General features: G+C 40.1%; 1 protein-coding gene across 5 annotated transcripts in view; it reads left to right on the forward strand.

Moving 5' to 3' along the window:
• Nucleotides 1-19,610, forward strand: part of ARHGEF12 (Rho guanine nucleotide exchange factor 12) — a 77,138-nt gene that overhangs the window by 41,386 nt on the left and 16,142 nt on the right. For 3 of the 5 annotated variants that reach the window (XM_083808179.1, XM_083808181.1, XM_083808182.1), the window contains 25 exons: nucleotides 499-597; nucleotides 1,071-1,120; nucleotides 1,956-2,013; nucleotides 2,703-2,881; nucleotides 3,507-3,584; nucleotides 4,228-4,347; nucleotides 4,962-5,096; nucleotides 6,282-6,353; nucleotides 7,132-7,224; nucleotides 7,841-7,951; nucleotides 8,448-8,546; nucleotides 9,177-9,219; nucleotides 9,609-9,714; nucleotides 10,502-10,639; nucleotides 11,137-11,169; nucleotides 11,923-12,040; nucleotides 13,139-13,244; nucleotides 13,470-13,682; nucleotides 14,144-14,273; nucleotides 14,594-14,629; nucleotides 15,262-15,416; nucleotides 15,689-15,835; nucleotides 16,600-16,685; nucleotides 18,343-18,468; nucleotides 19,263-19,377. In XM_083808179.1, coding sequence (XP_083664305.1) covers nucleotides 499-597; nucleotides 1,071-1,120; nucleotides 1,956-2,013; nucleotides 2,703-2,881; nucleotides 3,507-3,584; nucleotides 4,228-4,347; nucleotides 4,962-5,096; nucleotides 6,282-6,353; nucleotides 7,132-7,224; nucleotides 7,841-7,951; nucleotides 8,448-8,546; nucleotides 9,177-9,219; nucleotides 9,609-9,714; nucleotides 10,502-10,639; nucleotides 11,137-11,169; nucleotides 11,923-12,040; nucleotides 13,139-13,244; nucleotides 13,470-13,682; nucleotides 14,144-14,273; nucleotides 14,594-14,629; nucleotides 15,262-15,416; nucleotides 15,689-15,835; nucleotides 16,600-16,685; nucleotides 18,343-18,468; nucleotides 19,263-19,377 — 2,646 coding nt within the window. The remainder of the gene's footprint in view (nucleotides 1-498; nucleotides 598-1,070; nucleotides 1,121-1,955; nucleotides 2,014-2,702; nucleotides 2,882-3,506; nucleotides 3,585-4,227; nucleotides 4,348-4,961; nucleotides 5,097-6,281; nucleotides 6,354-7,131; nucleotides 7,225-7,840; nucleotides 7,952-8,447; nucleotides 8,547-9,176; nucleotides 9,220-9,608; nucleotides 9,715-10,501; nucleotides 10,640-11,136; nucleotides 11,170-11,922; nucleotides 12,041-13,138; nucleotides 13,245-13,469; nucleotides 13,683-14,143; nucleotides 14,274-14,593; nucleotides 14,630-15,261; nucleotides 15,417-15,688; nucleotides 15,836-16,599; nucleotides 16,686-18,342; nucleotides 18,469-19,262; nucleotides 19,378-19,610) is intronic. The other 2 variants (XM_083808180.1, XM_083808183.1) reach the window with 1 other exon arrangement.

Raw genomic sequence — 19,610 nt, forward strand, 5'->3', positions numbered from 1 at the left:
CAAGCCATTTATGTTAGTTTGAGAGATTTGTAACCTGTTTGTTTATTTATTTATTAAAAGTAGCTTGTAAAAATAGTTTGGTGCTGATGATGGTGTACGGGAACATGACAGCCCTATGCTGCACTTTGAAGACCTATTGATATGGACAAAGGGAAATTGTGCTCATTGATTCGTGTACATAGCTGCTCCTCTTTACAAGCTGCTTTTACCTCAAGTTGTGTCTGATGTGCCAGAGCTGTCTGCATCTCTGCTGTTGTATATCTCTGTTTTGTGTAACTGAAGCAATAAGCTTGACCTGTCTTGACATTCCTATCTGTTTCTGGACTGCTGCCCTGTTTCTGTCTCTCATATATTTTTCCCTCTGTTGTCTTGTACCAGTTTCTTTCAGTGCTCTGTGATTATCTAGGAGGATAAGGTTTTGGACTGATGCCTAGCTTGTGTCTCTTTGTATTTCTCTCCTTCTCTTTCTTCTGCCCTTTCCCCACCTTTCTTATGCAGGTCTTGTTCAGCGGTGTGTTATTATCCAACGGGATGAAAATGGATTTGGGCTGACAGTCAGCGGAGACAATCCAGTCTTCGTGCAGTCCGTCAAAGAAGGTAAGCAGACATGCTAAATATGCTAGCCAGAGAGCAGCCTAGAGGGTTTTCGTGTGAATCAAAGAAATGTGTGCATGAGTTGGAGTAGAAAACTCCAAATTCTTTCCTTATGGGTGGGATGGCTGTAGCTATCACAAACTTTGGAATAGATGTGCAAGGACAGAGTGTCACACTGTTGGGATGCAGTGAACCACCCCTCCTGTGTCTGATGGATATGGAAACTGACCTCTTGCAGTTGAAAGGAAGTAAGTTTATGCCTGGTAAAGTGGTGGATTGTGGTTTGGCGTATCCTCTACAAAATGGGAACAGAACTACTTTAGTGTAGATACTCAGAGATGTTAATCTAAGAAAGAAAGAAGAAGCTTGGGTGACTATGGGAAGTAGCTTTGCGTGGAACTGCAGAAGCACTTAAACTATTTTTGGTTTGTATGATTTTTATTGAAATTGGAACTAATGGTTTCTTGCCTCTGTAGATGGAGCAGCCATGCGGGCTGGAGTGCAAACAGGTGATAGAATTATCAAGGTAAGGGCATTCACATCATCCGAGAAATAGATCCTTTGTATTAAATGAGCTCTTTCCCTGAAAGCAGGTCATTGATGGCTCTGCACTGATGTTTGCTTTTGCCTGTGGGATAGAGGAATGGCCTACGTTTCCCTGTTCTGGGCATGTACAGTAACCACTGAAAGCCCACTGCTGAATGTTAGTTTTGTTTTGGAGATCGCTCTTATTTCAGAACTTCATTGGCAAGTTCAGCATCCTACAAGGTTCAGTTATCACATGTACGGAAAAAAAGAAGTATCAGGGGACGGGAGCAGTGTGTTACTGATGATTACCTGCAAATAAATGGTTGCCTTGGGTTTTATCGTTACTCACATAACTGCACCCCAATCAGTGTTCTCTTTTAGTCCCGAACAACCAAGAAATCAAGTCATTGGCTAAAATGATTATCTAAGTCAGTGCTGCAAAATGATGGCTGTGCTAGAGCCGCTTTGACGCAGATAGAGCTGGGATTTCAACCAAGCATATAAATTAATGAATAAAGTTAACTACCCTAAATTTCCTTCTGCCCAGTGGGAGGTGGGTTGCTTTCTCATGGTCGGTTGCTTGGTTTTCTTTGTTACATGTGTATGGTTTTCTTTTTGTAGAGCTCTGCTCGCTGAGATAAACTTAGAGGGAGAAATTGTTTCTCTGTTAGCGTCTTGAAAGACATAGTAATAGAGATGAGAGGAAAAAAATACTGTTGCATGTTCTATTACATTGCTTATTGTGTAGTGTGTGGGGACCCAGTGGGATTTTTTCCTGGGTTAGAAATCAGGAGCTAACCACTGTTTACTTTCTTTCTCTCTCATATCCCCAGGTGAATGGCACTCTTGTAACACACTCAAACCATTTGGAGGTGGTAAAGCTGATCAAGTGTAAGTAAAGGCATGTTGCTATTTTTGTCACTGTGCTCCTTTAAAAAGCATGAAAGGCATAATTTTAAAGGATCGATGATTGATTCAGCTATCAAGTGAAAAAGACAATCACATCCCATGCTGAGAGATAAAGGGTGTGTGTAAAACAGGCATTGAAGTGAAACATGGGCTAATTTTGACTACTTGGACTTGAGCTGATCCATGCTTCTGCAGTTTCTCCTTTGCTTGGTGTTTGAAATTACTATCAAACCTCGCCCACGCATCGTCCGGTTTTGATATCACCTTAAATGCCACAGCTATTCAGGCACTGTTAATGCAGATTACTTTAAGTTGCTTACAAAGTACTGATATTTCCAACGGAAGTGAATTCTTGATTTTCTTGTACTATGAAGAAAGCGTTAGCGGTTCCTTCCACCCCGGCACAGTTTATTTTGTGGTGTGAGCCTATGTATACTGTAAATGTAACCCGGTAGATTAGAAATTGCCCGGTGTTTTCATTAAGGTTGGCTATCAGGAAAGGTTTTGGATTACCTGATATTTAAATGGAGATCTCAAAAACTGATCTGACAGCGTTCAGCGGTGTGAAGAATGAACAAATGAAGAATGGTCTGAGTTGTGTCTCTAGGGGTGAGAACCTTAGAAATCTGCAAGTGTGTATGAAATGTGTCTTGTTCTTGTTCTCCCTCCAGCGGGTTCCTATGTAGCTCTCACTGTTCAGGGGCGCCCACCAGGGTCTCCCCAGATTCCACTGGCTGATTCTGAAGTGGATCTGGCAGCGTTTGGGCATATGTGTCCCGTCATGACATCGCCCCATTCGCCTGGCACATCAGGAAATGCAGAAAGGATTACTAGCCCAGTGCTTATGGGGGTAAGATTTAAGATTTTTTAAGATTTTCTTTCCAAAGAACCAGTTCAGCAGTGGAAAAAATGTAGTCATTTTTTTTTTTCCTCAAAGGAATTGTTTTGAACTTCTTGCACAAATAACAAATTGGAATTGCAGTATTTGGCCACCCAGTGGGCATTTAATCACATGGGAAACAACATGTTGCAAGGAAATATCCTGTCCCATCTGAGATAATGCAAAGAGAGTTGAGAGGTTATTCACAGGTTGTCTTTGAGATACACTGCAGTTTGTATGGTGTGAGTTGACGCTGTCTGCTCAAAGCCAGGTATTCTGTAATTTCTATTAAAATTTGGGCTGTAAGACATGCAGACATGTGACAAAGAAGAGTAAGGAAAGCAAATACACAAATGTTTCTTTTTTTCTTTCTTTTCTTCTTTCCTTTGTTCCTTCTTTCCTTCTTTCTTTCTTTTTTGTTTAATGTAGATAACTACGTTCAAAAGTAGGAGTGAGTGATTACATTCTACATAGGATAGGATTTGCAGAAACTTGAATTGCTTTTTGTTGGTCTTTTTTTGGGCCCATGTTTAGGAAGTAGGTGGAAAGCAGGCATATCCATTTTCCTTATCTTCCTTCGCTCCTTATTTTCTAGGAGGAGAATAATATTGTCCACAACCAGAAGGTGGAGATTCTGAGAAAGATGCTACAGAAAGAGCAGGAGCGGCTGCAGGTACTGGAGTTGTTGCATGTGTACAGGAGGGGTGGAGGGAAGGGAAAGGGGATGATGTGAATTAAAAAGATGGGTTGTTGAATCACTATTAAGTAGCTTATTCAGCATTCCTTTGCGTGGCTTGTGTTTTAGTTTAGCTTTTCTATATATTGGCCTAACATCAGAGATCTGTCTAATTGCTTGGACTGGTCAACTCTTGCATTTATAATCTTTGACAGGATTGGAAAAAAAATGTGGTAGTTTAAGTGGAAACGTACATACCCGGTCAATCTGGTCTAATCCTAGGACATGTAAGCATCTTTGACTAACTGAAAGTGAGTCATTTCTCACTAGGAGCAACAATTGGCACTGTGCTCCTTGGTGGTGCTGAGTTATTGTGTCTTCAGCTGTATGCTCGATGCGGTTGTGATTAATTCAGTAAATCTCTAGAATGGAGTTATTTTCATATGGCACAAGGCAGAGGAGAGCTGGATAAAATAGACATTCCACAGCAGTTACTTGGTATGACAGTAGGTGTGCAAACGTGCTGTTTATTATTTTAGATGTGTTAATGGAATGAAGATTAGTAGTAGGCTAAGATTAGTTGTAAGCTTTGATATTGAGCAGATACTGAGTGATGAAAGCTCATAAAATTACTTTTCAGTCTCTGCAAGAAGAGTATAGCCGATCATCCAGCTCACGACTGCTCAAAGAGATACAGGAAACAAAGAAGCACATTACTCAGCTGCAGGAGCAGCTGTCCAAAGCCACAGGCTGTACTCAGGTAACAGAATGTGTCAGGCTTCTCTGTGGTATGTTCTGGCTGAAAATTCTTGGGGGATGATGGTGTTCTGGGCAAGCAGGAGTTCCCTGCCACGTTCTTCAGTGCTTGTACAGACAGATTGCACCCTCTAGAGTTGAGACTGGTAATTAGGCTGGCAGAAGCTGTCAAGTAATACAGTGGAATGTCAGTATATGAAGTGGACTTTACAATGAACTTCCAAACAATCTATGAAGAACTGCTTTTAAAGCATTAAGTGCAAATTGTGAAGTATATTACTTTGTCAATACAACCTAGAAGAAACCTGTGTAGTCATTCTTGCCATGAAGAATAAATAACTGGAGGCTTAAACCAGCTTTTTTTTTTTTCTTTTTTAAGTTGTATTATTTTTCCTTTTTTTTCTTCTCTGCTTTTAAGGTTATAAGTCCTGAGAACTTGATGTGATGTTCTATTGTCTTCGCTTAGAAGAACATTGCAACTTTTTAAAAATACATGAAGGAAGTTTAATAAATAATGTGGGCTGTCCAGGTTTTAAAAGAGCTAGTGTTCGAGTATAATAGTCTCTTGAAATATTTTACTTGCTCTGTGCTGCTCCCAACTCACTTTTATCTTTTTAGGATGGAGTTCTGTCCTCCAGGTCCGTGACAGAATCGCTGCAGATCAGTGAAGTGGAGGCAGAGAGTGGGGATGGTCTGAGCAAACTAGATTACAGCAGTGACAGCCCCTCCCGACCAAACAGTGACATTGCTGATGTGAGTACTGAATGACTCCGTGACTTTGTTTCTAAACCTCTTGGATTTGGTTTTCTTGTGCAGATTTTTTAAGTTTGTGTTGTTCTGTGTATTATAGATACGTAGTGTCTGAGTAAAGGTGTGTATTGCTAGAACAGGCTTCTAAATACACACCAAAAATATTTCCCTGAGGAAGCATACTATATTGGTTTTCCATTAGGGACTGAGAAATAAATAGTGTGGGTTTTAGGTTTTCATCCAGGATTAGATTTTCCTGGCACACTCCCTGTAACCAGACAAAGAAAGATGGATGCCAGCATCTTTCTCAAAACTGAGAGATGCCAATTAGAGTATCTTTTAAGAGCATGTTAATGTTCCAATTGCGGTAGCTGTGATTCAGATCCAGTCACTGGGCAAGTTGCCATGAAAGTGAGGAAGAGCCTTATTTTTACCAAATAAGCCTCAATTATTGCCAACAGTAAATACTCCTAGTCTGTTCACTCATCAGTTATCAATCTGTGTGCTCGTATGGTCTCCTTATTGCAGTGCCTTAGCACCTAATCCTTAATTAAGCTGCTATCTGATTAGCGCAAAGAAATTGAGACTCTGTACTTGCACTTTGGCCTAAGTTTGTTGTTTAACTTATGGAGGTGGGAGCTAAATCTGTACTAGCAGTTGGAAGGGAAAGGAAGATGGGTCAGCTGTGCCTCCAAAACATGAACACAGATGACTCTATTTTGAAACACTCCCTCGCTAACTCCAAATCTGACTAAATGTCACTCGTGTTTGTATATAATAAATGCAGAATAGAATTCATAGCTATCTTCCTTAATTCTGTCAGAGTTGTTGATGATAAGTGATCACTGGAGGTGGTTGACACACCAAACTTTGAAGCATTTCAATCCAAAGTGACACCGAGAAACTTAAGGACTGGGGGCAATGGAAAGCTCTCGAAGTTTATGGAGTCCAGAGTTCTACAGTTAGGGTGAAATAACTGCGTGCATCAACATAGGCTGGGAACCAACAGGCTGAGCGGCAGCCCAGCTGAAAAGCCTTGGTTGTTAATGTGGGCACACTGAAGATGAGCCAACAGCTCATGCTTTTTGCAAATAAAGCCAAATGTCTGCAGGGCTACATGAGAAAGAGGATTGCCAGGAGGTGGAGGGAGGTTACTAGCCCACTAGTAGTTACTTTCTTGTTCCCCAGAGTCCTCGCAGTGGCCCGAAGGAGCGGGTTTATCTGGATGAGAGCCCAGAGAAGACTGAGGTTCAAGATACTGTGAGTCCAAACCATAAAAAATAACGACAGCATCTCCTGTAATGGGCCCATTAACGTCTTGTTTTCCCCCGCTTTCTAGATGAAGCACATATAAACTTTGCTTTAGAAAATGAAATGCAATTAAAATTGTGCAGGGAATGTTAATTAGCTGAATAAATGTTTATGGAGCTTAAGAGCAGGCCCATTTAGAGACGAGAAATAGATAATCAGCAGTAAAACAGCTGGACCTAAAATAGCTGTTGTACATATTTTATTCCTTGAGTCCAACCCTAAATGAAAACCAGTCTTTAGGATATTCAAGTAATTATAAGGCTGGTATTATCAGGGATGGCCTCGAAAATGGATGAAAGTGGAACATAGCAGGAAGTTCTGAGCTATCTGAAACTACTGCCGTCTTCCACAGGATGACTTCTGAAGTATTTTTCCCTCATTTGCATGACTTTCTGAAGTCATATTTCTCCATTTGTACAAAGCTGTCATTTGTCATATGCTCCATGTTTAATGTACTTAGAAGTCTGCAGATGATGCAATTGGTTTTGAGTCATCTGATTTGACATTTCTGAATGCTTCCAACTCGGGAGAAACATTCTAAAGGGGATCTCGCAACTATAAACTCGGACAAGGTTGAATAGAGGCACATGGGTTTCTTTTGCAATTTGAAAAGAAGAATTAAAGCGATGGTGATATTTTTGACTAGGTAAAGGAAGTTTACTGTTCCAAGACACTAACAGAGCTGTACTTTTCTTCCTTCCCTTCTCGCACTTCTGACTCACCCCAGGATTCTCAGTCGAGTGTTGGAAGTCCTTCATGCCGCATAGGGCCTCAGATCATTGGAGCAGAGGATGATGACTTTGACACTGAGCAGGAGCAGGTGGGAATGACTTTTAGCTCTCAGCCACCCCCTCTCCCTACCTCAACCAGAATTCTGTTTTTTCTGTGCCTAAACTGCAAGGACTCCATTGCTTCTTTTTGTTTAACAGTTTTCATGTGGTGAATTAAGAATTAAGGCATGTGATTCTCGTTACTGCTGATCATACCAAATAGTAACACTTGGGGATTTTATGACAATATTCTCTCTTTGATTCTTTCTGTTACTCTTTCGTCTTACAACTTAAAGCTTTCTAGAAATTCATTTGCCTTATTTGATTTCCTTTTGTTTATTAAGTTTCTATTAACAGTTCTGCATTATAGTCACAGCAGTACAGCTGCTATGGCTTTTGACATACTTATTCTGAGTTATTTCAGCTCTCCTTTGCTCTGAGCTATGTGTCATTATATTGTAGTCAGTGTTCAGGGGTGTATTTAAAAGAAATATTCCCACTGTAAACTCTTCCTGGGATGTTAGAATGGCATTGCAAAGGCTCTGGAATTGTTCAGTTTTTATTTTAATTAAACAAATGAGGAGCTAAGCTGTAGGAAGAAGCTTGTTATTTTTTTGCACGGTAGCTTTCTTGAATAATTCAAATAGTTTCCTTGTATCTCTGCAGATTAATGGACAGTGCAGCTGTTTCCAAAACATTGAGCTCCTGAAATCTCGCCCAGCTCACCTTGCTGTTCTTCTGCATCATGTGGTGTCCCAGTTTGACCCTGCAGCATTGGTAAGATGTTCTGGAATTGTTTCCGTGGCCAAAATTTGTAGTCTTAACCAGAGTATTTCAGGATCTCCTTGTTCTTGTGTAGCATTACCAGTGACACCACTGGATCAGCAAATAGAGATCCTGTGCAGGCACGAGGGTATTTCAGATAAAGGAAGAGAAGGACGAAGAGAACCGTCTCCTTTACATTCAGTGGTTTACAAATAAATATTTAGCTCTTGAAAGCATTTAATTCTAGCCTAAGGTAGTAGGATTAGTTATCTACAAGGAAGGTCTGATCTCCGTTTCTCTTTTCCCTTCCCTCCTCCACTGATTACGGGGGCAGCCTAGCTGACTAGATGAGGTTACCTGTGTAGTCTAGGTGGCTGAAGGTAGCTAGGAAGACTCACAATCCAGCAATGCTGAATTCTTTGAAATAGAGGAAAGGAAGATTTGAGTTCGGTGTGGTAGAAGAGTTCTCATTGTATCTCCTAATTTCTTCTCCTCCTCTTTCCCACAGTTGTGCTACCTTTACACAGACCTGTACAAGCAGACCAACTCCAAAGAGACTCGGCGTGTCTTTCTTGAGTTTTACCAGTTCTTCTTGGACCGAACTGCAGTAAGTTCCAGACCTTTCTCTCGTTTTCAAGTGTATCCAGGAAGTTGACTTTTACCATTCTCCGCTCTCCTGAACTGGAAGAAACTCAGTAGTTATATAAGTCCTCCAGAATCAATAGCGTTTTTTTGTTTTTTCTTTTGGTTAAAATGATACCACTAAATAAGGCAAAATGAAAGGTAAATAGGCTCAGATGCCTGGGTAAGTCTGTATGTCACAGAGAATGCATTGTCTGATAGGAGTAGTATTTTTGTGATGTGTAAGCTAGCTTTAGTTGTTATACATTCCCTTTTAGTTAATAACAACTGCGTATATTGACATGGCTGTTGCAAGGATTGGGCAATTTTGTATGTCTGTTGGAAAGCCTGTGAAGCTTCTTTACCATCATAAATTAGACTACCACGTAGTGTAGCAGAGGCTAGTATCACATGCTTAGATGAAATAATCCTTGTGTAATATAATACATATTCAAGATGGGAGCCTCCCTCATGATAACTTTAGGTGTTAAGGTTGTAGGTTTTGTTTTTTGAGGGGGTTGTATTGTATGCATTGTATGTTTAATTGGGGTGCTGTTTGTTGTGTATGTTCCCCCAGTCTTTTTTTTTTCCTTTCAATTTTTTTTCTTTTTAACAGAATCTTAAAGTTCCAGTTCCAGATGAAATCTCCGTAGATCTAGGTAAGGCACTATCTGCTTCTGCTGTTCAAGGCAGTCCAAGGAAATTTCTGAAATGCACTTAGGGTTACTTCAGATATACAGTATCATGTGTTTACAGGAAGAGACAAATAAATATTTGTTTATTATGGAGGGCATTATGCGTGCTCTGGTACATGCATTAGTAGTGAGAAGCACTGGCCACATTGGCATGCGTATTTTTTAATCTAATACTGGATGTGACTAAATCTTTTTACAGTTAATGCTGTAAAATTCATATTATCAGTAAGTGAAAAGCAAAAGGGTACTCTTGGATGGGTCAAAGATGTGAAAGAGTGACTTTATTCTAATGTAGCATGGGCTATCACTGTTCTCAAAAGAATAATCTCTTAACTTCCTCTTCTGGCTTGCAGACAAAAGAAGGCCAGAGCTCATTCCTGAAGAGCTTCATCGCCACTATATACAAACTATGCAAGATAAAGTCTGTCCAGAAGTTCAGAGGAATCTGGAAGACTTCAGGTAACAACAGTTGCCTGTGCAGGTTTAGTTTAATTCATACCTGCCCTCAGTCAACGTGTCCATTATGGGAGAAGTCCAAACTCAAGGGACATAATAATTCATCTCGGACTGAACAGGAAGATGGCACTGCAGAGGGCCTACAGGGTCACCCTGACCAACACTTGAATGTTTTTTGACACTGTGCTGCAAGTAGTTCTTTGCAAGATCTTTGTTAGAGATTTGTTTATTTATTCCTAGAGGTTATTTTAGGCAATTTTAGAATATTATTACTTAGGTGATGTTACATGAATCTTTCTTACTAAGCATGTTTGTAATCAGTTTATATCCTTTTTTATTTTTGCTCTCCTTTGGACAAGAAATAATCCACTTTAGAGAGCTGTCATGAGCATATGGTAGAATTTAATAATTAATATGCCCTTTCTTGTACAGTTGCGAGCATTCTGTGCCAACATGAGATGCTGTAGCAAAAGATATAATGGACTTTTTCACAGCTAAAAGTGTCTCAGTTCAAGTAGATGCTTCAAATGTACAACTTGGGATACTGCAAAAAGAACAACCACCTTTGCTTGGCCATTGCCATGGCTAGCTCTCTTGATAAATATCATACAACTTTATAAGCTTTGTTTTACAGCGAATGCAAATGTTACAGAGAACTGTGGTGACCTCTCCGTTCTTGTTCAAAAACCAATAATGCAACTTGCTTGACATTCTGAATGTCAAGAGGTTGCCTTTGCTTGTTACAAGTCAGCATTCAGTTTCAAGTGATGCTTCCCTCTCTGTATTTCAGGCAGAAACGTAGTATGGGATTGACCCTGGCGGAAGGAGAGCTGACCAAGCTGGATGCAGAAAGGGTTCGTGATCGGAACGCGGTGGAGAAGGAAAGAGCATGTGCAGAACAGATTATTGCCAAAATTGAGGAAGTCTTGTGAGTATCAGCAAGTATAATTGTGGGAGTTAAAAACGGTTTCACCCTGAACCTTACAGCAGCTAAGCAAAGGAATTAATAACTAGAAGTAATTTTACACCACTACATTTATATTGCTTCCCCATTTTGCTACCAACGTATATTTCAGTAATGACAGCGAAAAATATGTTAATATTTAGCTGAAGTCCATATATCTTTTTAAGGAAGGCTACTGTTCAGATAGCAGAGGCATGCTTCTGTTGTTGTCTTGTGCATTGTTAGGTCAGGGTCCTTCTTCTGGGTTGTAGAAACCTATAGTTTCATAACTTTTTTTTTTTTTTAATGTGAGCTGAACCCAATTTTCCTAACTGAACTTTCATTTTTGTTTCCTTTTCCTGGGGCTTTCTTATATGCCAAAGGACACTTTGAATACTACTGCTGACACTCTTGGTGGATATGACTGGCTGTTAATTGTTAGTTAATTATTGTTTCCTTTTTACATTCTCTCTTGTTTTTAGGATGACATCTCAGCCTTTGGAGGAAGAAAAGAGGTAATGGAAGTTGTGTGGGCTTAGTCTGAAGTAAGAACCCCGTTGCTGATGCTTGCTCTGCTGGCTCTCTTTGCTGAACAGAACAAGGCAGCCCTCTGCTGGCCGTAGCTCTAAACTCTCATTTTCTGAATCTGCTGGCATAATTAACTTGAAATACCAGTCTTGTTTCCAGCCTCTCCTTGTTGTGAAGTTTGTTTCTTTTGTTTCAGACCACAAAAAGTTACTGTTTCTGAGAGCTCATCTGTTTCTTTGGTTTGGTTCTGTAGCTGCTTCAGTCCAGTCTAATATTTGTGATGCCTTGCCCTGTTCAGTTTGTTTGGCACCCTACAACTAGCTGGGTAGCTTTTACTATACTCACTACAGCTACTACACCTTTTACTGTTACTGATTTTTACTGTAACTCCCGTAATATGACTTCAGATATGTACTTAGTGTATGAGCTTAGAAGTTTCTGTGTGATTCTTAAAAAATATATATATTTTTACCTCTTAGGCTGGTACGCCTTTCATAAACTGCATCTGTTATTTACAAAAGGATACATTATAATATTGGCTGAGTATTTTCCATTGTATGTAACGCATAGTTTCATATTAAAACAAACAAACAAAATCACTCAACTTCTTTTAATCCAGAAATGGTTCGTTTCTCCACGGAACCTTTGCATTTGACCTATTTCATTTTTTTGACAAGATGGATTTTCCCCAGTACATTTCTCCGTAACATCCATCTTCTTTCCTTGTGTTTATTTGGCAGTTCCACAATGCAATACGTGATTCTTACTTACATGAAGCATCTGGGAGTCAAAGTTAAAGAGCCTCGGAACTTGGAGCAGAAGCGTGGCCGTATTGGTTTCTTGCCAAAGATCAAGGTAGTAGTGTTGTGACCAGAGCACATTTGTTTAAAACTGTCTGACGTGGGTGCTTCGATAGAATTCAGAATAGACTTTTGCGTGACACACTAGAAGTTGGTATGATTTTTACAGTCTTCATTGCACCAACAGGATACAGCATTATCAATCTGCACAGAAAACCTAACAGTGAGATTGAATTGTACATACGTTTTCAGACACCTCAATTATAAATTAATTACCTTCCTTTTCACGGTTCTAGACTTATTAAAACTTTGGGTGATAAACGTTTCACGTATTACAATATTAAATAATTTGAGGACCTCATTAAAGCTGTCAGAACTCAGGACCTCATTAAACCTATCAGTCTGTTGGCCAGTATACTTAAGGTTTTTTCTTGAGAAACTTGCCCAAAAACAAAGGCTTTGTGGTGCAGGAAAGCTACTCTTCCTGCCACCCACACTCCCCTGTTTATAGAATGAATTCTTTCACCAAAACTCAATCTCCATGGGTGTGTTCAGTGATCTCCCACAGCGTGGCCATGTCTGGTCACAGCAGCTATGTATCTTCATCGGTGTTCAGCCTCCTTTGAATGTTAAGGCTGTCGTGAGCAGTTCTGCACTGACAGTGTGAAAAGTTTTGATTGAGCATTAGCAGCCTTTCTGACGTGGTTTGCTAAGTTGTATTTTTCTTCCCCAGATTAGAGTCTGTATGCTTGTGGCGGTTTGGAGTCACAAGATGTTGTTCTTCAGAGAAGCAAGGAGCTAGTGGTCACTGTAAATGGGTGTCTTGCCCTAGGGAAGAGAGTGGTTTCTGGCTCCCGTTAAGTTAAAACCAGGCTGTGTGAGTTCTTGCTTTTAACAGACGCATCTCTTAAGATGCTGTGGATCCCCGCTGCAAACCCTGGTACCACTCGCAGGTTGCCCGTACTGTCTTTGTCTGGTATGCTGCAGGATGCTGACCCCTGGGTAACTTTAAAACCCGCTTTATGACAAATAAACTTTTCTTGTACCAAACTGCTGCTGCTGTTCTGAAGAATTAGTCAATATCTCAGTAAATAATTGAGCCTGAAGAAATGAGTTTACTGTTTACTCTGATTTTCTTTGTTGTATATTAATGCAGCAAAGTATCAAGAAAGAGAAAGAAGGAGATGAAAAAGGAAAGAGAAGAGGCTTTCCTAATATTCTGGGCCCACCGAGGAGACCAAGCCGACATGACAGCAGTGCAAGTATGTCAGACAAGGAAATGTATGTACCCCCACTACTTGTATGAAAGCCAGTTAGTCTCTGCTGTTTAACAACAACAACAAAGACTTAGTAAAATTTTTGATTTTAAACCATGTTTTTAACGATAGGCAAATCTTAATTAAAGTAGTTGTCCTGAAATATTTCTTTTGGTTACTGGGAACAGGTAAAAGCTCTTTCAGCAATGTAATGACTCTGTGTTTCTTTAGTTGGCAGAGCCATGGAAATACAGAAGCAGCGCCATCCGAAGCACTTACCTACAGCATCTTCTGTTAGCCCAGAACCACCAGATTCTGGCAAGATGCGCCAGAGCGGGTCCTCCAGTGATGGAACAGATGCACCCTACGCACCTGCCAACCCAATGTCTCCTTTGGCAACGGGTCCCTTTTCATCTCCAGAGGGAAGCAAGGACAGTGAAGCAGGTTAGGATGATACTACTGAAGAGGGACTATTGAAAATTGTGTTGTGAATGGGATATGGAAGGCACACTTCTAATGCAAGAAGCCTGACAAATTGGGACATGTTTCTGTGTCACTAGACATGATTTTCCTGGGTGCTCAGTCATGTTTTCTGACTTAGTCTCTGGTTTAAGTTAGGAAGTCTTGCCATGGCCAGAAATTGTTGTCTGGTGGCTTCTGTCATGGTGGCATTGGATCATCCAACAGGAAAAAAGCATCCCCAGGTGCCTGCCTTTGTAATCACAAGTCAGTATTACCTGGAAACACATATCATGGGGATTTTTCTTACCAAGCTACAAATTCACTTCCTCCAGCTCTAAGTTTAAATGAGGATATGAATCAAGAGGCTATGAAGAGATTGTGAAGTTCTCTTAGGTACTCTAATTTGATACAGTTCTTGACATTTCTTATGCATTTTTTCGTAGGCTCGAAGCAGACTGGAGAAGCACCACCTGCTAATGACTGTGTGGATGGCACTCCCCGCACACCTAATAATACTTTTGAATTCCCATCTCCCTTGGAAAACTTGCCAGAAGAGGAGGGAGAATCTGAGAGGTAACTGAGTGCCCTGCTTGCTTGGAGGGGGCAGTGGCTGTTGGACAGCTGTTGCTGGACAGGCTGGTGGCAGTGGTGGTTTTAACAAGGGGTGGTGAAGCCGGGTCTGTAAAACACTAGTCACACCGTTTGCATTAAACATTATTTGTAGAAGAAGGAAATGCTGGTCTGTGTCTGCTCTCGGGAGGGTGAGGCTGAGAGATGGACAAAACATTGGGGTTAGGAGGTTAGGCCTTTACTCTGAAATTATGCTGAATGTCTGAGTGGGGTGAAGTTCTTGCGTGGTTCCCTCATAATCCCTTTCTTTCTTTTTTTTGCAGAGTTGTCGAAATGGGAACACCAAAGCCTTTTCGCAAGTGAGTGTGCTTATAACTGTTTGAGCTTCACTGAATTTATTGAGATTTTAATAGGTTATAAAGCTGAATGCTGCAGCGTTCATTGTTCTGAGGCAGTATGATTGCCTGCCTGATCTTTCCTGTTCTTAAATAACTCATATATGAAAAGAGACATCGGCATCTGTGTATAGGACAGGTGGAGCAGATCATATGCAGATAAACCCTTTGATCTATGGGTGAAATATTTTAAGTGTTTTATCTACTGATTTGAATTGATGGGCTATGGAATTGTGATTCCCAGGTTTTCTTTTTAAGTGTGTATGTTTCTGTTAGCTCTGTATCTGCAGATAAGCAGAGAAAAGAAATTGTAACCTGCCCTTTCACTGGCTTCCTATTTGATCTTAAGCAAATTATTTTATCTGTATCATTAAAAGGAGGTTTATGAAAATACTGTAAGAACAGATATTCACTCTTAGTTGTCCTGTAAAGGGCAAAATTACAAAATGTGTTTGTAGCTTCTGACATATAACAGCTTACCGGAGAGCATATTCATAATGCTTTACAACTGCTATGTATACTTAGATTTTTCTCTTCTTTCTTCCTTTACATCCATGCCTAAAATGGGAGTTGTCTGACCTACTTCTTCTTCTTAGGATGGACAGTGTCGGTTTCGCAGATGTACAAAGTGAAGATGAGCTGTTTGATTTTGACACGGACATGGACCCTCCCAACTGGCAGCAACTCGTGAGCCGGGAAGTGTTGATGGGGCTGAAACCCTATGAAATCAAGCGCCAAGAAGTGATTAACGGTGAGATTAATATTTTTCCCTAGCTCACCAAGTGCAAAGTTAAAATCTTGTCTTGCAGAGCTTTCAAGTTCTTAACATCTAAAACAAGGTCTCTTGGTCTCTTTTCTCCAATCTGTCCAAAGTAGTAGCCATGTATTACTTTTGGTTTCCAGAGTTCATGTGTGTGAAACTTGTATTTGCTACTGAAAAGTATCCTGAGATGAGACTGATCCCACATTGGTACACCTCTTTAAGTCAGTAGTTAACAATCCTGCCCTACCCTCTCTCTTCAGAGCTGTTTTACACCGAGAGAGCTCACGTCCGCACTCTGAAGGTTCTGCATAATGTTTTCTACCAGCGTGTCACCCGGGAAGGGATCCTGAACTCCAGTGACAAACGGAAAATCTTTTCAAATCTGGAGGATATCCTTGGGCTTCATGGTAAGAGTAGCTGAGGTGCTTTTCAGTTTCGCAGTCTCAGCTGAAATTCAGGATACAAATATCTGAAAAATGTATGCAGGTGAACAGGAAACAAGAGGCAGCTTCCTATAACACTTATTCCTTTCTCACACAATTCTCCCATTTCTAATTTACAAAGATATTTTGATAAAGAATGCATGCGTCCAGCGTTTCAGATGCTTGCTTTTTTGTATCTGTTTACGCAGACTCTCTTGTTCTCGTTCATGTTTTGATGAAAAGAGCAATGCTTTGATGAATGGTCTTTGTAGGCCAATGTTCAAAAAGTTGTAACTGTTGTTGAAGAAATCATGAAAACAAGTGAAAGGATTGATGTCTTGCAGGTGGTTTTGAAGGGTCATCCTTTCTAATTGTTTAGAGAAAGGGCTGTTCAGAGTCAGAATTTCAGCTCTGCCGCTGGATAGTAAGTTGTAAAATGTTAGGCAGGTGGCTTGAAGTGTGTTTTTCTTGTGTTTTTAAAAGGTCAATGATATTGAGCCTTAGGAAAGATAAGACGGGAGAGGTTCTTAGGGGTCATTTGAATACAGGTGAGATGGAAGTGCAAAGGAGGAATATAACATTTTCGTAGATATTCTGCTAAATTTATTATGTTTCAGGACACTTTAAGTAATTGAAATAATTCTAAGTCTAGTCTTTTATTCAAATTGGTGTTATTTTAAAATAAATGCTGAAAATCAAACACAATTTAATTGATATTAATAAAATCTCCTTTTTTTTTTTCCCCTAAGTTGCGTTGAACGATCAGATGAAAGCAGTCCGAAAAAGGAACGAGACTTCTGTTATTGACCAAATTGGGGAGGACTTGCTTTCTTGGGTAAACTCCATTTTTTATACTTGAAAATATGTTTCATAAAATTGCAACTAGAGTCAGAGGTTAATGAAGGTCTTTCCCAGCTAATAGGAACTGAAGGTCTGAGAGTTGTCATTTCTGTGGAGTCAACACAGAACTAGAGAAAGAGGGTTGAAAGAAAGCAGGAACAACTCATAGGATCTTCATTTGTCTAGAGACAGAAGTCATTTAAAGAAGAAAAAAAACATTGTCTCTTGATGTGTTGGTAGAACAGAAGCTTAGTTCTGGAGACGTAAACCGAGAGTAGGATTTTGAAAAAAGTAATAGCACAGTTTATTGCAATAATATCGAAATATGCCTTGTGTTGCCTGTGGTGCAGTTAAAGGTATTTTAAAATACTGTTTTCCAATCCTAGAATTTACATAGCTGAACCTCTTCAATTTTGTAGCACTGTTGCAGGCATCATTTCAGATTTCTGAGATCCAAATGACAAGAGCAGGAATGATATAAATTCTTTAAAAAACAAAAACCAAAACCATCTCTCTTGGGAGTCTTACGTTTTGTTGTTTGTTTTCAAGCCTACATAATTTAGGATTGAAGATTGATCTGCTTATTCTTTTCAGCTGTTCATGCAGAAGTCTCTTGTGAATTATTATTTTTTTAATCCCACTACTTGTCTAGTATTTCAGAAAAAAGAAAAGAATGAAAATCAGACATGGCTAGTAGAGGAACACCTCCAACCCTTTCAGTTCTCCCCCGTGTGCTGTGAAAAGGCAAAAAATACCTTCTGCATTCATTTTTGAGCAAGCTAGAGCAAGCTAAGTGTTACAGATTGATAGTTATATTTTTTGACTAGTGTCTGGCTAAGTGGCTGAAACAAAACAAACAAAAAAAAAAACAGGATCTTGTTCTCCAGAGTGAGTATTTTCAGGAGTTACTATGCTGCATCACAGATTGGGTAGCAGGAATGGGAAAAGTTGGAGTGACAGATTAGCCATCTGTCATCTGCGGCACATTTCTCAGCCCTGCTCATGGCTATCATTTTCCCCAGCCATGTTTCTGTAATATTTTCATTTAGGAAACAAGATATTATGTTAAATTTTGGTCTTTAAGAATGGGTATCCCTAAGAAGCAAGACCTTTGGTCTTGGCTTTGCTGGCCAACAGTGTGGTAAATAATCCCTTGTCATTCATCTGGGTGCAGTTTTTTCCACTTCTCTTACAGCTAACAGTGGAAACATGGCACTGTATTCTCTCCCTGAATCAGCAGTGCATTTATAGGAATGATTGGATGTGGTAGAAGCTGGAGACAGGAGAACTGTAGAGTTTGACATGTAGGGGGTTCCTCAGTAGACGGGGAAGACAAACCCTTAAAACCAGGATGTTTAAAATGCTGTCTTCCATAGAAATGACTTCTCATATATAGATAGAACTCAAAGGAACAGCACAAAGCTGTGCTAGGGGAGATTCAGGCTGGATATTAGGAAAAAAAATATTTACTGAGGGGGTGGTCAAACACTGGTCTTTGTAGGTCCCTTCCAACCGAACCTGTTCTATTCTGTTCTGTTCTGTTCTGTTCTGTTCTATTCTGTTCTATTCTGTTCTATTCTGTTCTTCTATTTTATCAATGGCACATGCTGAAGGTGGGTCTAATTTTGACTTTTTGTGGTTTTCTGGCACAGTTTAGTGGAGCAGCAGAGGAGAAGATAAAACACGCAACTGCCACGTTCTGCAGTAACCAGCCCTTTGCTCTAGAGGTCATAAAATCGCGTCAGAAGAAGGACTCTCGTTTCCAGACTTTTGTGCAGGTGAATTTTATGCAAGGGTTTGATCTGCCTGAGGGTGCGGCTGATGGCCAGTATGGGATAATGAAGGGCTGTAGATAAAGTTGTTATCATTAATGAGATTATGCTTAACATTGCCTTCAGATTGGGATCATTTCCAGCACTGTATTTATCTCTTCTAATCGTTTCTGGAGGGAGGGGACTGCATAATGTCCCTTTGCCATGCAGGAAGGAAAAGCTGTCCTAGGCAGGAAAATCGCGTGTCACTTGAGGTGGCTGTTTCCTAAAGATGAGTACCTCTGCGGGGAAAACTGCTTATAGCAGTGCAATTTTGAAGCATGCCACAGTCAGAAGACAGATGTTGTACACCTATTCTGCCCACCAGGAAAGGGATTCGAATACTTGTGGCATTTGGAGAGGAGAACATTATCTTCATTACCACAGGCTGGGAAGAACTGCTGTAATATGAGGGTTGACGTTATTTTGAAAAATGTACTGTAGTTTTGCTATAGCTTGAAAGGCTAAACTGATGTCTTCCCTGTATGGCAGTGACTGAGATTGATTGGTGATAGCACCGGGCCTCTGTGAAGTAATGAGGGAAGGAAGCTGCTGCTTTTGTGATCAGCCTTTCCTATATGTAATTGCAAATGGAGAGGGGATGTGTTGTCTGAATGATAGATCTTGGCATTTCTTGTCTTGTATTTAATTACTAGAAAGTGAAGTAATAGACATTTATGTGATGAATAGATGTTACACGTTCAGGTAATTATAGTCTTAATAAAAATGACAAATGTAGTTATTGTGCTGTTTAATTTTAGGATGCTGAGAGTAATCCACTGTGTCGCCGGTTGCAGCTGAAGGATATCATTCCCACAGAGATGCAGAGGTTGACTAAGTACCCCCTTCTGCTGGATAACATTGCTAAGTACACAGGTAAAGCATTTCCACTAGGTAGCCCATGGTTGGTGGTTGCATCACAGCAGGTTTTCTAAGCAAATGTGATTTCAAAGCATGTATTGAAGTTCAGTTCAATTTTATGGGTCACTGTCTGTTTTCATTGTGACCTCACTGGAGAGCGAGTTAAAAACAAAAAAACTATTTAAAAAATCCAGTCCTTGTTTCTCAATTATTTTTTTTTTCCTTAGGGGAAAAAAAGGGGGAGGGTG

This window comes from Anser anser, assembly GCF_964211835.1.
Source record: "Anser anser genome assembly, chromosome: 22".
NCBI lineage: Eukaryota > Metazoa > Chordata > Aves > Anseriformes > Anatidae > Anser > Anser anser.